The 20,721-nt window shown below is 42.9% G+C and overlaps 1 protein-coding gene across 2 annotated transcripts in view; it reads right to left on the minus strand.

Moving 5' to 3' along the window:
* Nucleotides 1–20,721, minus strand: part of Gabrb1 (gamma-aminobutyric acid type A receptor subunit beta1) — a 409,215-nt gene that overhangs the window by 8,047 nt on the left and 380,447 nt on the right. For both annotated transcript variants that reach the window (XM_004658682.3, XM_045130001.1), the window contains 2 exons: nt 20,458–20,610; nt 14,562–14,806 (listed from right to left, as the gene is read on the minus strand). In XM_004658682.3, the coding sequence (XP_004658739.2) occupies nt 14,562–14,806; nt 20,458–20,610 (398 nt within the window). The remainder of the gene's footprint in view (nt 1–14,561; nt 14,807–20,457; nt 20,611–20,721) is intronic.

Here is a 20,721-nt window from a genome sequence, read left to right on the forward strand (position 1 = left end):
AGTCTCAGGGTGGCCTCGAACTCATGACGATCCTCCTAACCTCTCCCTCCCCAGTGCTGGGATTAAAGGCATGTGCCACCACGCCCGGCTATAACTGATTCTTTTTATCTTTAAGTTTAGAGCATCACTGAATCAAAATTTAGAGAAAAATGAACATTATTATTAGGGCTTCAGGAAGAGCAATAAATACACTCTCTTCCATTTCAGGCAGATAAACCATGCATACCATTTTACATATGAGTCAAGGGAAGCAGAGGGTGAGACTGAAGGTGTGCAGCCCCCCGACACACACTCCCTTCACCCCTTATGAGAACAGCACCTTCTCTATGCTGACAAAGGCCTAGACGGAGTGGAATATTATTTGTTCATTCATTCACTCACTCATTTATTCAGCAAATGTTGACACAGTGCCTGCCTTGCCTCAGGCACTGTTCCAGATGATAATTGACAAAACCAGCCCTTGGACACACACCAGGACATTATGTCACTCACTTGAGAGACAGGAAGATCTCTGAACAACCCTAATGTCATGTTCTCCTGTACCAACATGGAGCTGCCCTTTCTCACTGCACTGATTATAGATATGGTGGACAAATATTGTAACCCCTCTCCAATGCAGGCAATGCATGCTTTTTCCTATCACCTTTTTAAAAAAAATTGTTGATTTTTATCTATTTATTTGAGAGAGATAGAGAAAGAGGGGAGGAGAGAGAAAGAGAGAGAGAAAGAGAGAATGGGCATACCAGGGCCTCTAGACACTGCAGACGAACTCCAGATGTATGTGTCACCTTGTACATCTGGCTTACGTAGGTCCTGGGGAATCAAGCCTCAAACCTGGGTCCTTAGGTTTCACAGGTAAGCGCTTATCCACTAAGCCATCTGTCCAGCTTCCCCCCTTTTTTAAAAAAATATTTTTTGTTTATTTTTATTTATTTGAGAGTGACGCAGAGAGAGAGAGACAGAGAAAATATGGGCATGCCAGGACTTCCAGCCACTGCAAATGAACTCCAGACGTGTGCGCCCCCTTGTGCATCTGGCTAATGTGGGTCCTGGGGAACGGAGCCTCGAACCAGGGTCCTTAGGCTTCACAGGCAAGTGCTTAACCGCTAAGCCATTTCTCTTGCTCTTCCCCCTTTTTTTGAGGTAGAGTCTCACTCTAGTCCAGGCTGACCTGGAGTTCACTATGTAGTCTCAGGGTGGACTAGGACTCATGGCGATCCTCCTACCTCTGCCTTCTGACTGTTGGACTTAAAGGCGTGCACCACCATGCCTGGCCCTACCACCTTTTTTTTTTTTTTTTGTAAAAAAAAAAGTTTTTATTTATTTGCCGGCAAAAAAAGGCAGACTGAGACAGAATGGGGTATTAGAGCTTCTAGCCACTGAAAACAAACTTTGTCACACTTTGTGCATCTGGCTTTACATGGGTACAGGGGAATTGAACTCCGGTCTTAGGTTTTGTAGGCCAGCATCTTAACCACTGAACCATCTCTCCAGCCTTCCTACCACCTTTTTGAGGTTTGCTTCCTCTTAGACCCCGGGGCCCCTTCTTGTCTGGTAAGTCTTTATCTCATCTTCTTTCCCTCCTGAGGTTCTGCTATCTGGCTTTGAGACTGGCTGGCTATAGGCATTCTGGGAAGGGCTTACATACAAAGGAGAGCCTGGAAATTTACTAAGTGAAGTCCTGAGGTGGGGAGGGATAAATGGCTTCTGGCCCCTGAGCACTCTTGTTCCTTCAATGTAGTATTTACAAGTCAAATTCTAAGTCTTAGAAGATACTGATGGACAAGGCAGACCAGGTTCCTAAACTCTCAGAGCTATACACTTCTGGAGGAGAACAAGCACTGTCTTCTCCCAGCAACCAACCAACTAACTAACTAACTAACTAACTAACTGACTGGCTAACTTCCTTCCTTCCTTCCTTCCTTCCTTCCTTCCTTCCTTCCTTCCTTCCTTCCTTCCTTCCTTCCTTCCTTCTTTCCTTCCTTCTTTCTTCTCTCCCTCCCTCCCTCCCTCCCTCTCCTTTCTTTCTTTTCTTTTTTTTTTTTTGTTTATTTGTTTTTTCAAGATAGGGTCTCACCCTACCTCAGGCTGACCTAGAATTCACTATGTAGTCTCAGGGTAGCCTTGAACTCACACCAATCCTTCTACCTCTGCCTCCTGAGTGCTGGGACTAAAGGCGTGCGCCACCATGCCGGTATTTTTTTTTTTTTTTTTTTTTGAGGTAGGGTCTTGCTCTAGCCCAGGCTGACCAGGAATTCACTATGTAGTCCCAGGTTGGCCTTGAACTCATGGTGATCCTCCTATGTCTGCCTCCCCAGTTCTTAGGATTAAAGGCGTGCTCCACCATGGTCTGCATGCCTTTCTTAACACTATATCCATGCTTGTATTCATTAAAACAAGTACAAATTCAAGGCAAATCACTTTTTGTTATATTCTTCTGGAATTTTTGGCAGAATAGTCTACAACCTGGCTCTGCACAGACACTTCAAGGGACCTCAGCCTCTAAAAGCAGTGAGGAACTCTCGATCTTCTCTCTTCCTCTTTCCTTGCCTTGAATGCTCCCTTAGAATTTTGTTCTAGGAGAGCAGGGACGTGACTTGTTCACGTCAAGAAAGGTGTTTGCCATAAAGGGGTGACTTCTGAATGAATGAAGACATAAACAGCAGTCCAGGTCATTAATAATTGGTGTCAACTTGGCTAGGCTATAGTCTCTAGCCTATTGGTCAAACACTTGCTAGTGTGGTGAAATTATTTATTTTTTAAAAAATTTTATTTTTATTTATTTATGAAAGAGGGGGGGGGGGAGAAGGGAGAGAGAGAATGAGGATGGGTGTGCCAGGGCCTCCAGCCACTGCAGTTGAACTCTAGATGCATGTGACTCCTTGGACATTTGGCTTATGTGGGTCCTGGGAAAATTGAACTTGGGTCCTTTGGCTTTGCAGGAAAGTGCCTTAATTGCCAAGCCATCTCTTCAGCCCAATGGTGGAGTTATTTTATAGATACAACTGATGTAAGTAATTAAACGTGGTTACATTGGATAATGTGAGTGGGCCTTGTGTTGATAGTTGACAGCCTTCAGAGGAAACGTTCTTAGGAAAGAAGAAGGCAGACCTCCAAACACCACGTAGAAACCATCCCCCTGGTTCTAGCGGGACCTACTGAGCTGCGTCTCGTATCACAGCATGAACTTTCAGCTGAGTTCTCAGTTGACAAAGTGGCCTACAGATCTCAGATTTATCAACACCCCCTAATTGCATAAGAAAATTTCTTCGAATCAATCTTTTTATGTAGTGTTATTTCTATTGTTTTTTTTTTTTTTTTCTTTCTGAAGAACACTTACTGGTTACAAAATAAGAGGGCAAAAAATTGTAAGGCTATGTCTGAAAAGACCTGATGTCTACTCAATGGAGATGTGGTGGCTGGTTTCTCAGCTTAATAGAAACTCTTGGAAAATATAACAAGTTTCTTTTCTAGCTCGTTTTTAGCCTAGCTCCCACCCCTCCCATTTGCCCTTACCTCGTTCTCTGGGCCCTCAACCTCCCCAAGGAGTGCCTTGGGTTGTGAAAAAAATAATTGCTGCTATCTGAATTTAACCGTTCAAGATATTTTCAATATACAACTGCTGCAGAGCTCAGTTCAGTGTAATTTGAAATAAAACATAACCTTGTTTTCAGTGGCGGTTTCGAAGCTTCGTTGAGGAGCACCTCCAGGCTCCTTCTTCTTGCTATCCAGTCAAATAAATTCATAGTGACGGAGCGGTCCTGAAGGAGGGAATGGGAAGCCAAGCTGGCTGCTGCGCTGCCTAGAAGTCAGCAGTCTATTTAACAGGCTGTCCAGGGTGAGCGGTGACCTTCCTGCCGGGATGCTGGTCTTCACGGTCAGAGCCTCCAGCCTCTAACCCGCACCACCTTCATGCAGCCGCTGACATCTGTTTCCTCCGTGCTTGCCAACCTGATCTCTTGGCCTGGATTCCCTTCCATACTTTTGGTGGGGGGCTGGGGTGGGCTGGGGTTGGAGTATGTTGGGAAGCTCTATTCATGGTTTCTGTATTTCTTTGCATGTTCTGACCACTACTGGCACATGAAAACCTTATTATCATGTTGATAAGGAGCAAAAAGTTAAGGACAAGCTTACACATACTTAAATGCATTTTATTTTTTTGGAAATAGGAAAATGACAAAGATAAGGTAAAATGAAGCAATTGGCCTTTTTTTCTAGAACATTTTCTATACTTCTACACTTCTATTCCATGTACTACCAAATTTGAGGCCCACTGGGCTACATAGAATGATCCTGTACCAAGTCATAAATGGCTACATTTTTATTTTTAATTTTTATTGTTATTATTATTTTCTTTATTTTTTTCTGGTTTTCCGAGGTAGGATCTCACTGTAGCTCAGGGTGACCTGGAATTCGCTCTGTAGTCTCCGGGTAGCCTTGAACTCATAGTGATGTTCCTATCTCTGCCTCCCGAGTGCTGGGATTAAAGGCGTGTGCCACCACACATGGCTACATTTTTAAATATATCTTGACTCAGACCACATCTTTTCACTATTGCCACTAATTTCATAATTCATCTTTCCACAGTTGCAGTCCCATAGTCTTTCATTTTCTGTGGAGCAGCCAGAGTGATCCTTTATTTAAAAATAGAAAGCAGGGCTGGAGAGATGGCTTAGCGGTTAAGTGCTTGCCTGTGAAGCCTAAGGACCCCGGTTCGAGGCTAGGTTCCCCAGGTCCCACGTTAGCCAGATGCACAAGGGGGCGCACGCGTCTGGAGTTCGTTTGCAGTGGCTGGAAGCCCTGGCGCGCCCATTCTCTCTCTCTCCCTCTATCTGTCTTTCTCTCTGTGTCTGTCGCTCTCAAATAAAAAAAAAAAAAAAATAGAAAGCATACGATGGCTTCTCTGTCTAGTTACTTCCTAAATCATGGAGTGAAATCCAAGTTTCTCTTCCTAACCCACAAGCAACTTGTGCGTTGGCTCTTGATTACATCTCTGCCCTCATGTCCTATCGCTCACCCCTTGGAGCTCTGTGCTCCAGCCACATTGGGCTTTTAGACAAGGTCATTCTATGTGGCCTAGCTGGCCTCAGATTTGAGATTCCCTATGCCTCAGCCTCTGCAGTGTTAGGATCAATAAGTATATATCATCTACCTGGCTCTGACTCTTTCCACCCCCCTCCCGTCTTGCTTCTAAGTCCTTGGGACATTGATACCTGCCAGGACACTCTTCTGGAATGTTCTCTCAGATGTTTACTTGGTTAGGTTCTCAACATCTCTGTAATGGCCATCATTACTGCCGTTCTATTTTAAATTTTTTTTTTGTTTATTTTTATTTATTGATTTGAGAGCGACACACAGAGAGAGAAAGAGGCAGATATATATATAGACAGAATGGGCACGCCAGGGCTTCCAGTCACTGCAAACGAACTCCAGACGCATGCGCCCCCTTGTGCATCTGGCTAACGTGGGTCCTGGGGAATGGAGCCTCAAACCGGGGTCCTTAGGCTTCATAGGCAAGCGCTTAACTGCTAAGCCATCTCGCCAGCCCCTATTTTTTATTTTTGTTTATTTTTATTTGTTTACTTGAGAGCGAGAGAGAGAATGACTAGTGCCATTCTAATCATAGTTAGCATAGTTCCATTCCCTTTTTCAGTTACCCCACCTGGACTATGACGTACACGGGGGCCAGAGCCTGTTGGCGCTCGTGGCCGTATATCCTCCTAGTCCTTCCAGAGTGAAGCTGGAGGTGATCTTCAGGAGGAACTCCGAAAATGTCTTCATAAAGAGAAGCTCTGCACATTAAACTTTGGGCCATCTGTCTGAGCTGTGTTGAGTTTCAAAGACCAAGACTATCTGGGTAGTTAGAATCTCTCGCCTCTTCATGGTAGCGGCTCTCTGACATTTGTGTGCATGTAAACTGCCTGGGAAACTTGTTAAAGAGACAGATCTGTGTTCATCTCGTTCTAGGTTAACGCCCTCCCTGCTCTTAGTGTGCTCAAGCGTCCCAGGTGTTTTAGTTGACTGTGGTGGGTGCCTGGTGGTTTGGTCTGTCTGAGTCTATCCATCTTTCCTTCGATAACTAACTCTTCCTTTGCATGTGGCCGAAGTGGGCCCAGTTGCGTCTCTTAGACTTCACGCATTTGTCCCAGACAGACCTGAGTAGTATTTTTCATTTCGCTCATAAGGAAGATTGATTTCTACATAAGAATGTGACCCATTTGGCCCCAATGAGACTCAAATCTTGGAACTTTTCTTTGTTGGCATTATTATGTTAGGCATAAGAAAGTACTTTGGGTGGTAGGGTTACAGACCTTGCCACTCTAAACTTGGAGCTTTTGGGTAACCATGAGGGAAAGATCTACTGAAGATTATAGAGGAACTAAGAATTAAGACATGAGGAGTTACGCTTTCTTTGACAATGTTTGAATAGCTGGATATAGCCTCATGGAAGATTCGAGCCATGAGCTAGTTTTGTAAGTCAGATTTATTTCTCACTAACCTCTAGCTATTGGATGGAGAAAAATAAAACTGGATAACAAAATGAAAAAGGAGGGAAGAAAAGAAGATAAAGACAGGACAATGATGAGACCGGAAGGGAGTGGGATTGGGAGGGAAAGAAGAAAGGAAAAAGAAATAGGAAGGAAAGAGACAGAGAGAAAGAGGAAGGAGAAAGGAAGGCGAGATGGGGGATAGAAAGACAGGGAAGGAGAGGAAGAGGCAGGGGAGAGGAAAGAGAGAGAAGAAGGGAGGAAGAGAGAGAGATAGAAAAAGAAACAAAGAGAGAGGTATGAGATTATTTATGTTTAGAGAACAAAAAGTTAACCAGTCTATATTTAAGCAAGGGCATGAGAGTTTAGAATGCCAGTGGAAATTTTGGATTTCTGCAGAATTTCATCAAAACACAGGTAAAAGTTCTAGTAGACTTGAAGACAAGACTGCTCGGATCAAGGCTCCAAGGCTAACATGGGTGGAGCTGAAGTAAGTTTAGAGTATTTACCTTTCCGATTCATCTTCACCTGTGTCACGGACCCTGTAATTCACCACATTACACAGCTGACTTACATTTGGAAAGTTGCTTGATGTGTTTGGGATGATTGGCCACAAAGAGCAGGAGTGGGGGAGGTTGGATCATAGAACTGGCATCTGACTGTGAAAAGACAAATGCTTTTTCTTCACCATTGGGGGTAGCAACCACACATCTGCTCTGAATCATTGACAGATTTCTGCCCCCTGCCCCCCCCCCCCCCCCCCCCCGGGCCGAGTGCCAGTCTGACTGAGAGTGACTGAGTAATCTCTGGTCACACCGCTCCTATTCATCCGTCTCATGTATTTGCTCATGGAGGCCACCGTGGCCGGTATACGCAATGAAAAAGTTCCAGGTTAGTATAAAACTATCCCACACGGAGCTTCCTGAAAGTCTTGTTAAGCTGTGAAATCAATGTTTCAAAACTCTAAATACCACCTCTAGTTCCAAATGACGCCTGAGGGACTCATGGGTCTATAGGCTTTATCACCTTGGAGACTGAAACTCTCCTAATGTCCGGATTCCATGCCCGCATTCCTATAAAAACGCTTCCGTGCAGCTGGTGACATATAAATCAATACAAGGCTTGCACTTCTGAAGCGTCGGTAGACACCCCTCGACCTCACTGCCCAGCTGAGGCTATCAGAAGCAATGTGTAATAATGAACGGTGCCGCTCCCTGCTCCAGGGCACTGAGGCAAATCCTGGAGATCCTGCCAATGAATTCTCTGGGACCTGATAGATATATCACTTCAGTTTAACTTTTTTATTTTATTTTAGAGAGGGTGAGCGAGCGTGTGTGAGAGAGAGACAGAGAGAGATAGAGATAGACAGATAGATAGAGAGAATTGGGGTACCAGGGCCTCAGCCACTACAATGGAACTCCAGACACTTGCGCCACCTAGTGGGCATGTGCAACCTTGCACTTGCCTCACCTTTGTGCGTCTGGCTTATGTGGGACCTGGAGAGTAGAACATGGGTCCTTAGGCTTCACAGGCGAGCGCCTTCACCTCTAAGCCATCTCTCCAGCCCAGATTATTATTTTTTAATATTTTATTTATTTGGAAGCAGAGATATTTATCTGGCTTTACGTGGGTACTGAGGAATCAAACTTGGATTGTTAGGCTTTACAGGCAAGTGCCTTAACTGCTGAGCCATCTCTCCATCCCCCTTGAAGATTTTTTTAAATGATGCTAGCCAATATCATCTTTTCTTTCTAAAAATATTTTAATTAATTTATTTATTTGCAAGGAGAGAGAGAGAGAGAGAGAGAGAGAGAGAGAGAGAGAAGAGAGACAGAGAGAATGGGCTCAGTAGGGCCTCTAGCCACTGCAAATGAACTCCTGATACATGCACCACCTTGTGTATCTGGCTTTATATGGGTACTGGGGAATCAAACCTGGGTCATTAGGCTTTTCAGGCAAGCACCTTAACTGATGAGCCCTTGCTCCATCTCCCTTGAAGATTATTTTTCATATTATATAACACTGAATCAGAACCAATACCAAAGTTGATATGCACATGTTTATAAAAACATTAAAAATCAAAGAGCCAAGCTCAGTGGTAGAGTGCTTATCTAGTATGCATGAGCCTTGGGCTTGGTCCCTAGCAAAACACTCTCCTCTCTCACAGAAATAAAAATAAATTAAGGTGCTGGAGAGATTGCTTAGTACTTAGTACACTTGCCTGTGAAGCCAAAAGACCCTGGTTCGATTCCCTAGCACCCACGTAAGACAGATGCACAAGGGGCACAAGTGTCTGGAGTTCTTTTGCAGTGGCTGGAGGCCCTGGAGCACCCATTCTCTCTCTGTATCTCTTCTCTCTATCTTTCTGCTTGCAAATAAATAAATACAATTTTTTAAAAAAAAGAGCAAGACAGTCTGGGGCAGAGGCTAGTGGATTTTTATAAAGATAGCATAATTTTATAAATCATCGACAAATTACTTAATAACCAATGTAGTCTCTAAAATCTTTTAATGGAGAAGGTCTTTCAAGCATGCATTTGTTCACTCAAGAAGTTCTTCTGTAGTATTGGCCACTGACGGAAGAATGGTAAACACAGTGGACAAGGACCTGGATGCCTATCCATGGGGAGTTGAGGGCTAACCAGTGACGCTCAAAAGGAGTCCCACAGACACAGCCTCCCTATCATGGACGTCCTCTAAGAGAAATGCGCTGGTTCCCATGAGGACAATGGGGAGGGAAACCAAATGCTCGTGGAGAGAGCAGGGGTGTCCGTGAGGTCATCCCTGATGTGAGCACTCATGGCGATGAGTCTTTCTTCTGTTCCCCACAGTGTAAACATTAATCCATCTGAATAAAGTGTCCACTCCTGTGACTCTGTGACTTCCATGCATTCTTCCTGTGTGTGTGTGTTCATATGTGCACATGTGTGCGTTTGGAGGCCAGATTTTGGCATCGAGTGCATTCTTTAATCACCCCCCACCCTCCTCACTGAGGCTACTCGCTGGAGCCCAGAACATGACTGTTGGTCTAATTTAGATAGGCAGCTTGTGCTGGGGGACCCCTGTCTCTGAATTCTATGTCCGAAGTAACGGATGGGCCACCATACCTGCTTGGCATACATGGATGCTGAGCAGGTTGGTGCTCCAGACTCAGGCCCTCATGCTTACATGGCAGACTTTTGCCACTGAGTTACTTAATTGTTTGTCTGAAATTTCTTGTATCTTATTTCATATATATATATATATATATATATATATATATATATATATATATCTATATATATCTATATATATGAATATTTTCTTCCTGCCTCTAAGTGTTTTATTTTGAAAAGTCCTATGTGTTCTTAGAAAGTTACAAATATAGCACAGAAGGGTCCCATGAACCCTTCATCCAGGATCTCCCAGAAAATACGCTTTACACAGTTACTTTATTGTACAATAGTAAAACCAGGAAGCTGGTATGGACATGAAGAACATTGTTCTATGTAACTTATATATGAGTAGATATATGTCTCTAGTCCACTGAGGCAAAGAGCTCTCCTATTCCCTCCTCTCAGCCACATCTATCCATCCCATGACTTATCACTGCTCCCGACTGTAAGTAATTTCGCCATTTTAGAAGGGTAATATACATGGAATCACACAGTATGTACTTGTTTTAAGGTTATCTGTTTTCTTTCCTCACTCAGCACACTACTCTTGGTCATCCACCAGTGTATCAAGAGCTTGTTGTTCTTTTGTGTCCCGTGCTCAGTGGTACACTTGTGCTGTAGCTGGTTCCATCATTCACCTACTTGCAGGACATTCTGGTTGCTGTCAGCCCTGGGCTGGTGGTTCCAATTCCCATGGACTTCTAAGCATATAGATAAGAGGCTATGGAGATAGCTCAATTGCCTTACAACCACGTGGACAGTGAGTTTGACCCCCAGTATCTATGTAGATGCCAAGCATGGCGGTGTGCAATCCCAGTGCTGGGAAGGCAAGGACAGGTGGATCCCTGGAGTCCAACAACAGTCAATCACGACCACTGGTAAGCTCTAGGCCAATAAGACACCCTGCCTCACAAAAAGTCAAGGTGCATAGCATACCCAAGAATAACACTTGAAGTCTTTTGGCTCCCATATGCATGTACACACACGTGTACATGTGCACACCCCCATGTTTGAGCCTATACACGTATGAGAATGCATACATGCTATACATCTCTATTCAGGCAAAAATATATCACAGTTATTTTGTAGCACTTACTTTTCCTTTTAAAAATATTTTTATTTGCATGAATGAATTATTTGCAACAGGGTGGGGAATGAGAGGGCACCAGGGCCTCTTGCCACTACAAACAAACTCCAGATGCGTATGCCACTTTGTGCATCTGTGTTTGTATGGGTGCTTGGGAATCAAATGTAGACCAGCAGGTTTGGCAAGCAAGCTCCTTTAACCACTGAGCAATCTCCCCAGCCCACTTTCTTGTTTCTTTGTGTGTTTGGTAACTTTCGACTCTATGCAAGATATTTTGAATATGCATTTTAGAGACTCTGGATTGTGCTGTTTTTTCTTTTTTTAAAATTTATTTAATTTATTTATTTGATACAGAAAAAGAGGCAGAGAGAGAGAGAGAGAAAGAGAGAGGGCAAGGGAGAGAATGGGCATTCCAGGGCCTTCAGCCACTGTATATGTACTCCAGATGCATGCACCGCCTTGTGTACCTGGCTTATGTGGGACCTGGAGAATCTAACCAGGATCCTTTGGCTTTGCAGGCAAATGCCTTAACCACTAAGCCATCTCTCCAGCCCTGTGTTGTCTTTTCTGAAGCACACTGGGTTTTCTTTGAGTTGGCAATTTATCTATTTATTAATTCTTTATTTTCTTTTATTTTTCTGAGGTAGGATCTCATGCTAGCCCAGGTTGTCCTGGAATTCACTATGTAGTTTCAGGCTGGCCTTGATCTCACAGAGATCCTCCTGTCTCTGCCTCCTGAGTGCTGGAACTAAAGGCATGTGCCACCTTTTAGTATTAAAAGTTGGCAATTTACTGACTAACATCTCACCTAGAGTATGTGGATACCTGATTTGTGTGTGATTAGAGTGGGTCAGTTTTATGTTTTTCCCTCAACTGAAGAACCCCTTTATTCTCATGCTTTAATCTTGACCCCTAAATTCTGATCCTTTGTGAGTTCAAGTGGAAAGCCTGATGTGTTTATCACATCCTGTAAGTAGGCTAAGAATCAAACACTGAATTCCATCCTGTGGACAACAACTGAAATCTCTCTTTGTTTATTTGTTTAGCAATTGTTCCCTTCGGGGCTCCTTGGGCTTCTGACCTGCATGTTTCTCATTCAGAGTTAAAGGGATGTTTACACTCAGACATGTAGTTTTTGCAGTGGCTCATATTTTCTAAAAATTTGAGCAACTCTGCAAGTACCAAATCCTTGCTTCACTCCTCCAAATGAGTCTGTCTCATTTTAAAATGTACTGCTTGGGCTGGAGAGATGGCTTAGCCATTAAAATGCTTGCCTGCTAAACCTAAGGACCCAGCTTCGATTCCCTGGTACCCATGTAAGCCAGATGCACAAGGTGGTTCATGCATCTCGACTTCATTTGCAGTGCTCAGAGGCTCTGGTGCACCCATTCTCTATATCTCTCTCCATCTTCCTCTTTTTCTTTCTCATAAGTAAATAAATAAATAAATAAATAAAATAATTAAAGTGCATTGCTTTTGAATTTTGGCATTTCTTTCGTCTACTATTCTTTTTTAAAAATTTATTTTCTTTTGTCTATTTTTCTGTGCAAAGCAGTTGTGAATTCCTGGTCTAGCTTTCCATTGGTTGACCTCAGTCTGTGGTTATAACGTCTGCTCTATATGACCTCGTATCTCCTAAAGGCTACAGAGTATGTGCACATTAGTTACTTCATTTAGTTACCATGCAGACTTTGCATTGTTCTTTTATATGTAGTTTTATACGTACTTCAGAATAAATGGTACTGGACTTGAGGTAGCGTTCTAGTTCTAGGTATGCATTTCAGTTGAGATATGGTTCAAGTGTGTCCCTGACATGTTAGAAGCTCAGTTCTCAGTGTAGCAGCATGGGAAATAGGACCTTTAGCAGGTGGAGCCTAGTGCGAGGTGGTTAGACTAATTAGAGATGCTGCCCTTGGCAGGGGTTCTAGGACTCCTGAATTTCTGTCTGGCTTCCCACTTTGTGACCTGATTACTTTTTTCTGATACATATTCTTACTACCCACCAGAGTTGTAGAATCAGTACTTTGCCATTTAAAATTTTGGCTTTCAAAACTGTGAGCTAAGTAAGCATCTTTCCTTCAAAGGTCAGCCTGCATCTCTATCACAACCTTCAAAGCTCAGGAACCATTGTGGAAGAAGTGGTAGAAAAAAAAAATGACTGACAGAAAGTTGGAAGAAGCCATTCTGCATGCAGTTCAATGGGAGAAAGAGAAATTACCAGTGAAGATACTCATAAGTGGACGCTGCAAGCCTTTTAATTAGCCAGCCAGGCCAAATGAGCCAACGGGTGCAATAGTGGCACGTCTGTTATGGGGGAAACCAACTGCCTTCTAATTGGACTGGAGGCCCACTCCATGGAAGGGAATACATCCCTGATACTGAAAACTTAAAACAGGGGTAGTCATGCGCCCTAGGGGGTGTAATATCTGCTGTTGTCTGGCCAAATGTATATACTGTGCTTATCAAACTGCCCAGTAAGCACTTCTGTTAATTTTCACACCCTTACATTAATGCTACTCTCACTTTTGGTAGAGAATCTTCTCTTTTCAGATGGCAGTGATCTTGGGATGACTCAGAAGGTATCTTGGTGATGGAAAGAAATGACCGCAGTGCTCAGTACTGCAATATCTGTATCACACATTCCAAGGCTCAGGGTGTAATGCAGAAGAGGTGGCGGAAAGAATATAAGAGCCAAAGCAAAGGCAGGACTCCATACAACATGCTCCCTTCAGACACAAAATGGCCTGGATATCCATGGCCTCACAGTGCCTGATACTACCTGCATAAGACCATCATAAGAGGAGGAAAAGATCAAGGCATCAAAAGTAAAAGAGAGACAGATTGAGATGGGGAGGGGGTATGATGGAGAGTGGAGTTTCAAAGGGGCAACTGGGGGGAGGGAGGGTATTACCATGAGGTATTTTTGTAATCATGGAAGTTGTTAATAAAAAAAAAAAATGTAAGAGCCGAAGATTGGGAGGACTGCTCTGCAATTTTGTCCTCCAGACACAAGTGGTCATGGCACTCATGACCTCACAGTGGCTGATACTACCCACACAAGGGACATCAGCAAAATAGAAGAGAGACTAGTTGGAATGAGAAAATTCAGTAGAGGGGGCAAAGGGGAGGTGTAAAAGGAAGGATAGTGAGAGGGGATTATGTTCATAGTATATTGTCTCTATGTATGGAAGCTGCCACTAAAAGTTTAAAAAGAGGGCTGGAGAGATGGCTTAGTGGTCAAGGCACTTTGTTTTTCTGGTTTTTCGAGGTAGGGTCTCACTGTAGCCCAGGCTGACCTGGAATTCACTATGTAGTCTCAGGGTGGTCTCCAACTCACACTGATCCTCCTACCTCTGCCTCCCAGGTGCTGGGATTAAAGGCATGTGCCACCACGCCCGGCGGCACTTGTTTTCATAGCCAAAGGACCCAGGTTCAATTCTCCAGGACCCACGTAAGCCCGATGCACAAGGTGGTACTTGTGTCTGGAGTTTGTTTGCAGTGGCTGGAGGCCCTGGTGTGCCCATTCTCTCTCTCTGCCTCTCTCAAATAAATAAATAAACAATATTTAAAAAGAAGTTTATAAACAGTTCAGCCTGTCTCCACTATGTCATTATAATAATGTGTAACTGACTACTACGGAAGGTTATTGATCTATATCACCTTCAAACTAACTTCTCTAATGCATGGTTCTTAAAAGGTGAAATGAAGAGATGGTTAGGTTTTAATAATGACACATTGATGTTTTATAATGATATGTTTTCTGTTATAAGAGTCCTGGGCCCATGTTGATCAACTTAGAAGGGCTATTGTCAGGAAGATTCGATACCTTACCTGGACTTTATTCATCTCTAGCTTGTTCTTTTCATTGGCACTCTGGTCTTGCTTGCTGGCTCCCTTCTTCTGAGGGCCTTTTCCAAAGAAGATGTAGTTTACAAAGGCGTATTCCAGCAGAGCCAGGAACACAAACACGAAACAGCCCATCAGATAGATATCGATTGCTTTGACGTAAGGGATCTTTGGCAGTGTCTCCCTGAGGTGGGTGCTGATGGTGGTCATCGTCAGCACCGTGGTAATGCCTGAAAACAGAAAGCCATGCTTAGCTGACATATCTCTGTGATGGTGTCCCTCCCCAGACAGGACAGATGCCACTCTGTTAATATTGCCTAGGATGATAGCAGTCACATGGTTAAAACCACTGGACATATATTTTATTTGAATTTGCTTTTGCTTTGTGGTTTTTCGAGGTAGGGTTTCACTCTAGCCCAGGTTGACCTGTAATTCACTATGTAGTCTCAGGATGGCCTCGAACTCACGGTGATCCTCCTACCTCTGCCTCCCGAGTGCTGGGATCAAAGGCATGAGCCACCACACCCAGCTTTGGACACATATTTTAAAAAACAAGACTGGGGCTGGACAGATGGCTCAGCGGTTAAGGCATTTGCTTGCAAAGCCTGAGGATCTGGTGCAATTCCCCAGGACCCAGGTAAAGACAGATGCACAAGGTGGCACATGCGTCTGGAGTTCCTTTGCAGCAGCTGGAGACGCTGGTGTGCCCATTCTCTTTCTCTCTATCTGCACCTTTCTCTCTCAACTAAAATAAATAAATTAAAAAAAGACAAGACTGTTGGCCATCTCTATAGTACATTAATAGGGCATAAAATGCAATACACATTTAATGGAAGGCTGATGACCTTTTTAAAACAAATGCAAAAAGGAAGAAGAAAGAAAAAGAAGTGAAACATCCTATCGAAATCCCATGGGAAGCTTATCGTCACATGAGTCTCGAGTCTCCTTCCATTTCACGGCCACATCCTTCCTTTCCTTCAGTTTCTCAGTTACCTCCTTTCTATTTCTGTTTTGGGACATGGAGCCCTGCAGCAGTTGCTGCTGAGCTGAAACCTGGTGAGCAGTTTGAGGAGATCCGCTTCAGCCCATGAATGTACAATACGCTCAACAGACAAGCTCAGTCCTGCTTTAGAAACCGCTCACGTCGGGAGTTCGTTTGCAGTGGCTGGGGGCCCTGGCGAGCCCATCCTCTCTTTCTCTCTGCCTCTTTCTCTCAAATAAAAAGATAAATAAAAATTTTAAAAAGGTTACATCCTTTACAATAGGATATTGTCACCAGAGGAAATCTATAAGAAAGTTTGTGATTTACATAAAACATTCGGTGATTGTATTTTCTATATATAACATAATCTTACTGCTTTTGTTTTAAAATATTACCTCTCTTTTACTGATTCCTGAATGTATTACAGATTGTTCCCTGATGTCAGATGAAAGGCTTTCTAAAAATTCATTTTTGAGGCTTGGGATATTGCTCAGTGGATACAGCACTCACTCACTGTTCAAGCCTGAGTATCTGGGTTCAATTCCAGGCGCCAGATAAAATCCTGAAGCCATAGTGGGCTTCTGTAATGCCAATGTGCTTACAGCGAGGTTGCAGTAGAGGCAGGAGACTGTCCTGGAAGCTCACACAAATCAACTTTAACAACAGTGAGAATGAGAGACCCTGCCTCGAAAGAAGAGGAAGGCAAGGGCCGACCCAAAAGTTGCCCCCTTACCTCTATCTTCATGCCATGACATGCATGCCACACCCATGCGGTCTCATCACACACATGCCAAAAATTGCTCTTAGATTTGTTAACAATGTTTATGATAAAGCTACAAAGTCAGGTTACATTTCATTTACTTTAAAATATATAAACATTGTCGATAGTGTAATGTTTGTATGACTGCATAATGAATATTTTGTGCTCATAGAAATGATGAAATAACAACTGGGTAAAATTAATAATAAAAGAAACTAGAATCTTGTGTAGATAGTGTGTGCTGTAATATCAATATTACATATTCATATAGTACATCTTTTATGACTATCGGGACAGTCCACTGGGTTTATTATTCTTATTTGATAGGTGGACAAAAATAAAATAAAAAACATAAAAAAAATTTGATAGCCATCATTGCTAAGATGGGGGTTGGGGAGATGGCTCAGTGGTTAAAGTCTGCCGGCCTAGGACCAATTCCCCAGCCACCCATGTAAAGCCAGATGGGCATTGTTTGCAGTAGCAGGAGGCCCTGGCATACCCATACACACCCATACACATGTGCAATGAATATATAGAAAAATTTCAAAAGCTAAGATGACTCAGGCCAGTGATTAATCTGGGTATGAGGGACTGATAGCAAAAGTCATTATCTGTGTCCTTATTTGTTTCTTTGAATAACATTTTAAATTTCATTGAATACAATCCTACTTAATATGCTTGACAGAAACTCATTTACTTATTGAATCTTATCCTTTTAGTCTTTGTTTACATTTTTAAAATATATTTTATTTTTTTATTTATTTGAGAGAGGGAAAGAGAGAGAGAGAGAGAGGGAGAGAGAGAATAAATGCTCCAGGGCCTCCAGTCATTGCAAAAGAACTCCAGATGCATGCGCCACCTTGTGCATCTGGCTTACATGGGTCCTGGGGAATTGAACCTGGGTCCTTTGGCTTTGCAGACAAGTGCCTTAACCGCTAAGCCATCTCTCCAGCTGTGCTTTACATTTTTGAGAAAAAAGATCAGCTAATAAGTGTTTTGCAAAAGATGTATGCTTCAAACATCTTGTTTAAATTCTAAAGAATTGGGTAAACAAGGGTTTTTATGTGTTGACAATGTGTGTGTTTGTGTGTTTCGAGGTAGGGTTTCACTTTAGCCCAGGCTGACTTGGAGTTTACTATGTAGTCTCAGGCTGGCAACAAACTCACAGAGATCCTCTTGCCTCTCCCTCCCAAGTGCTGGGATTAAAGGCATACACACCATGCCTGGATTCACATATAATATTTTCAATGAAAATATTCTCTTTGACTATTGATACAAAGAGAATTATAGTTCACATACTTGCTAGTTTATTCCCTGTTGTGGATTGGCTACCATTCAGTGTTTTCCCCTTACTCACAGCTTGTACACGTGGTTACATTCAAATTCAAGTACTAGGTTGTAGATACATTTATATAATGTTATAAACTCTTTTTTTTTTCTTTTTTGGTTTTTCAAGGTAGGCTCTTACTCTAGCCTAGGCTGACCTAGAATTTACTATGTAGTCTCAGGCTGGCCTCGAACTCATGGGAATCCTCCTACCTCTGCCTCCCAAATGCTGGGATTAAAGGCATGCACCACCACACCCAGCTTTATAAACTATTTTTTTTAACTCTGTATAAAATGAGAATGTTCAAAGGTTGATATGAGGCTCAAAAATTTAGTTGGCATCTTATGTACTAAGCTGATAGAAGCTGGCTGTTAGAGATGACAATTAGTCTAGGTGTGAAAGTATACATGCTGGTCACTTAATCTAGTCCATTAATCTCAGGAGAGAAGAAATGTAATATGTTATTTTAGTCAGCATGGATGCCTCTGCGTGTGCGTGTGCGTGTGTGAGATCTAAGTGATTACTAAAATGTCTGAAGATTAAATAATGAAGCACGCCTGCACATGGCCAGATTAATCATACACACATTCCACACACTTAACTTTCCAAGGAACCATTTGAAGCCTCAAATATAGCCTTTCAGCTTTCAGCAATTACTCTACCATGGCAAGATTAATTCTGAAATTTGTTCCACCAAACAGGAAAGCATTTTTTTATTCTGTCTCAATCACAGATCATTACTCCAGCTGATGAATTATTTGTGCCTTCTGGAATATAATGAACTCCAGTTAAAGGGGACTGAGCTTGATATGTTTTAACTTTAGTTAAAATCCAAATGACGGTGATTCTCAGCCACTGACTCAGTTATGTGTGTTAATAATCACACGGTTAGCTTTCTCCAAGTTTTTTTTGAAAATTGTGAGTTGTAAGAATTTTCCAGGGCTGGAGAGATGGCTTAGCGGTTAAGCGCTTGCCTGTTAAGCCTAAGGACCCCGGTTCGAGGCTCGGTTCCCCAGGTCCCACGTTAGCCAGATGCACAAGGGGGCGCACGCGTCTGGAGTTCGTTTGCAGTGGCTGGAAGCCCTGGCGCGCCCATTCTCTCTCTCTCCCTCTATCTGTCTTTCTCTCTGTGTCTGTCGCTCTCAAATAAATAAATAAAAAAAAAATGAACAAAAAAAAATGCTGTTTGCTCTGTTTAAAAAAAAAAGAATTTTCCAAAGTAAAAATTAGGAAAGAAAGGCTCATCAAAATTTTGGAGGAAAAAGGGATTGAGAAATGGCTTAGCAGTTAAGGCACCATTAAGGCATTTACCAGCAAAGGCTAACGGCCAGAGTTCAGTTCCCCAGGACCCATGCAAAGCCAGATGCACAAAGTGGCACATGCATCTGGCATTTGTTTGCAGGGTCTGGAGGCCTGGGCATGCTCATTCTCTCTTTTTCTCATCTCTTTCTGCTTGAAAATAAACAAACAAACAAATAAATAAATAAATAAATAAACCAACCTTAAAAATTTTGGGGAAAAATTAGTGTCATGATAATTTAAATATATATACACTGAAACACATAACTGGAAATGTACCATAGGAATTTTGTTTGCAACGTGCTAAAATGTATTATATTCACAATAAACACCCTTTCACTTAGTTTCAGATGACTCATATTATTTTATTTTTTTCAATGTTACTTTTATTTATCTATTAGAGAGAGAGAGAGAGAGAGAGAGGGAGGGAGGGAAACAGAGAGTCAGATCCTCTAGCCACTGCAAACAAATTACAGGTGCATGCTCCACCTTGTGCATCTGGTTTACGTGGGGACTGAGGAAGAGAACCTGGGTCCTTAGGCTTTGCAGGCAAGTGCCTTACCTGCTAATACATCTTCTCAGCCCTCATTTTAATATCTTTTTTGTAAATATTTTGTTTATTTGTTTGAGAGAGAGAGAGAGAGAGAGAGAGAGAGAGAGAGAGAGAGAGAGAGAGAGAGAATGGGTGTGCCAGGACCTCCAGCCACTGAAAATGAACTCCAGACGTGTGTGCCCCCTTGTGCATCTGGCTTACATGGGTCCTGGGGAATCGAACCAGGATCCTTTGGCTTTGCAGGCAAATGCTTTAACCACCAAGGCATCTCTCCAGCCCTTCATTTTAATTTCTTTGGCCTATGTGTGTATAGTGTGTGTGTTGTGGGGTATATGTACGGTGCATGTGTTCATGTGAGTATGTGTGTGCAGATGTGCAAGCCCTGTGTACACATATGTGGAGGCCAGAAGATGACGCTTAGTGTCCTTCTTTATTTCTGTTCTGCTTTATCTCCTTGGGGCAGAGTCACTCACCGAGCTCGGAGCTGCCATTGGCTCATCGTCACACTGCTGACGGGCAAGCTCCAGTGACCCTCCACCCCTCAGGCATGTGTGCCCACACCTGGCTTTTAACCTGAGAGCTAGGGATCTAACTCACATGGTCTCAGGCCTTCTCACACCCTCATGTTTGCACAGCAAGGACTCTTACCTGCTGAGCTATTTCCCCACTGCCAGATATTATGGTTTGGTTTTTTTTCATTATGTACTTTATATGGATACATCATAGGTTGGTACCATCATTTCCCTCCTCCCCGCCCCATTCTACTGAGCTCCCTCCTTGGTGGGATTGCTGGTATTCCCTATGGGGTTTTGGCTAATGAGCTGTGAACACAACAGTCAAACTTTCTTCTGTAACCCTGTTCTTTGGTTTGATACGAGAGTTCTTGCTTATGACCCGCAATATCAGCGATGCGTTTTCAGATATGGCCCGTTCCCTCTGCAGCAGTGGGATTAGCATTACCTAGTGCGACTCTGGCTGCAGATGCATCATAGTTGATCCAAAATGACACCCAGGACAGAATGGTGATCAACGTGGAAGGCATGTAGGTTTGCAGAATGAAGTAACCAATGTTTCTCTTCAGACGAAAACTTAGTGATAGCCGTGGATATGCCCCTGAATCGACAACAACAACAAAAAGAAAGAAAGAAAGAAAGAAAGGAAGGAAGAAAGGAAGAAAGAAAGAAAGAAAGAGCATTAGTTATTGTTTGACTGGAATCATTTTCA

This window comes from Jaculus jaculus, chromosome 11 (assembly GCF_020740685.1).
Source record: "Jaculus jaculus isolate mJacJac1 chromosome 11, mJacJac1.mat.Y.cur, whole genome shotgun sequence".
NCBI classification, from domain to species: domain Eukaryota; kingdom Metazoa; phylum Chordata; class Mammalia; order Rodentia; family Dipodidae; genus Jaculus; species Jaculus jaculus.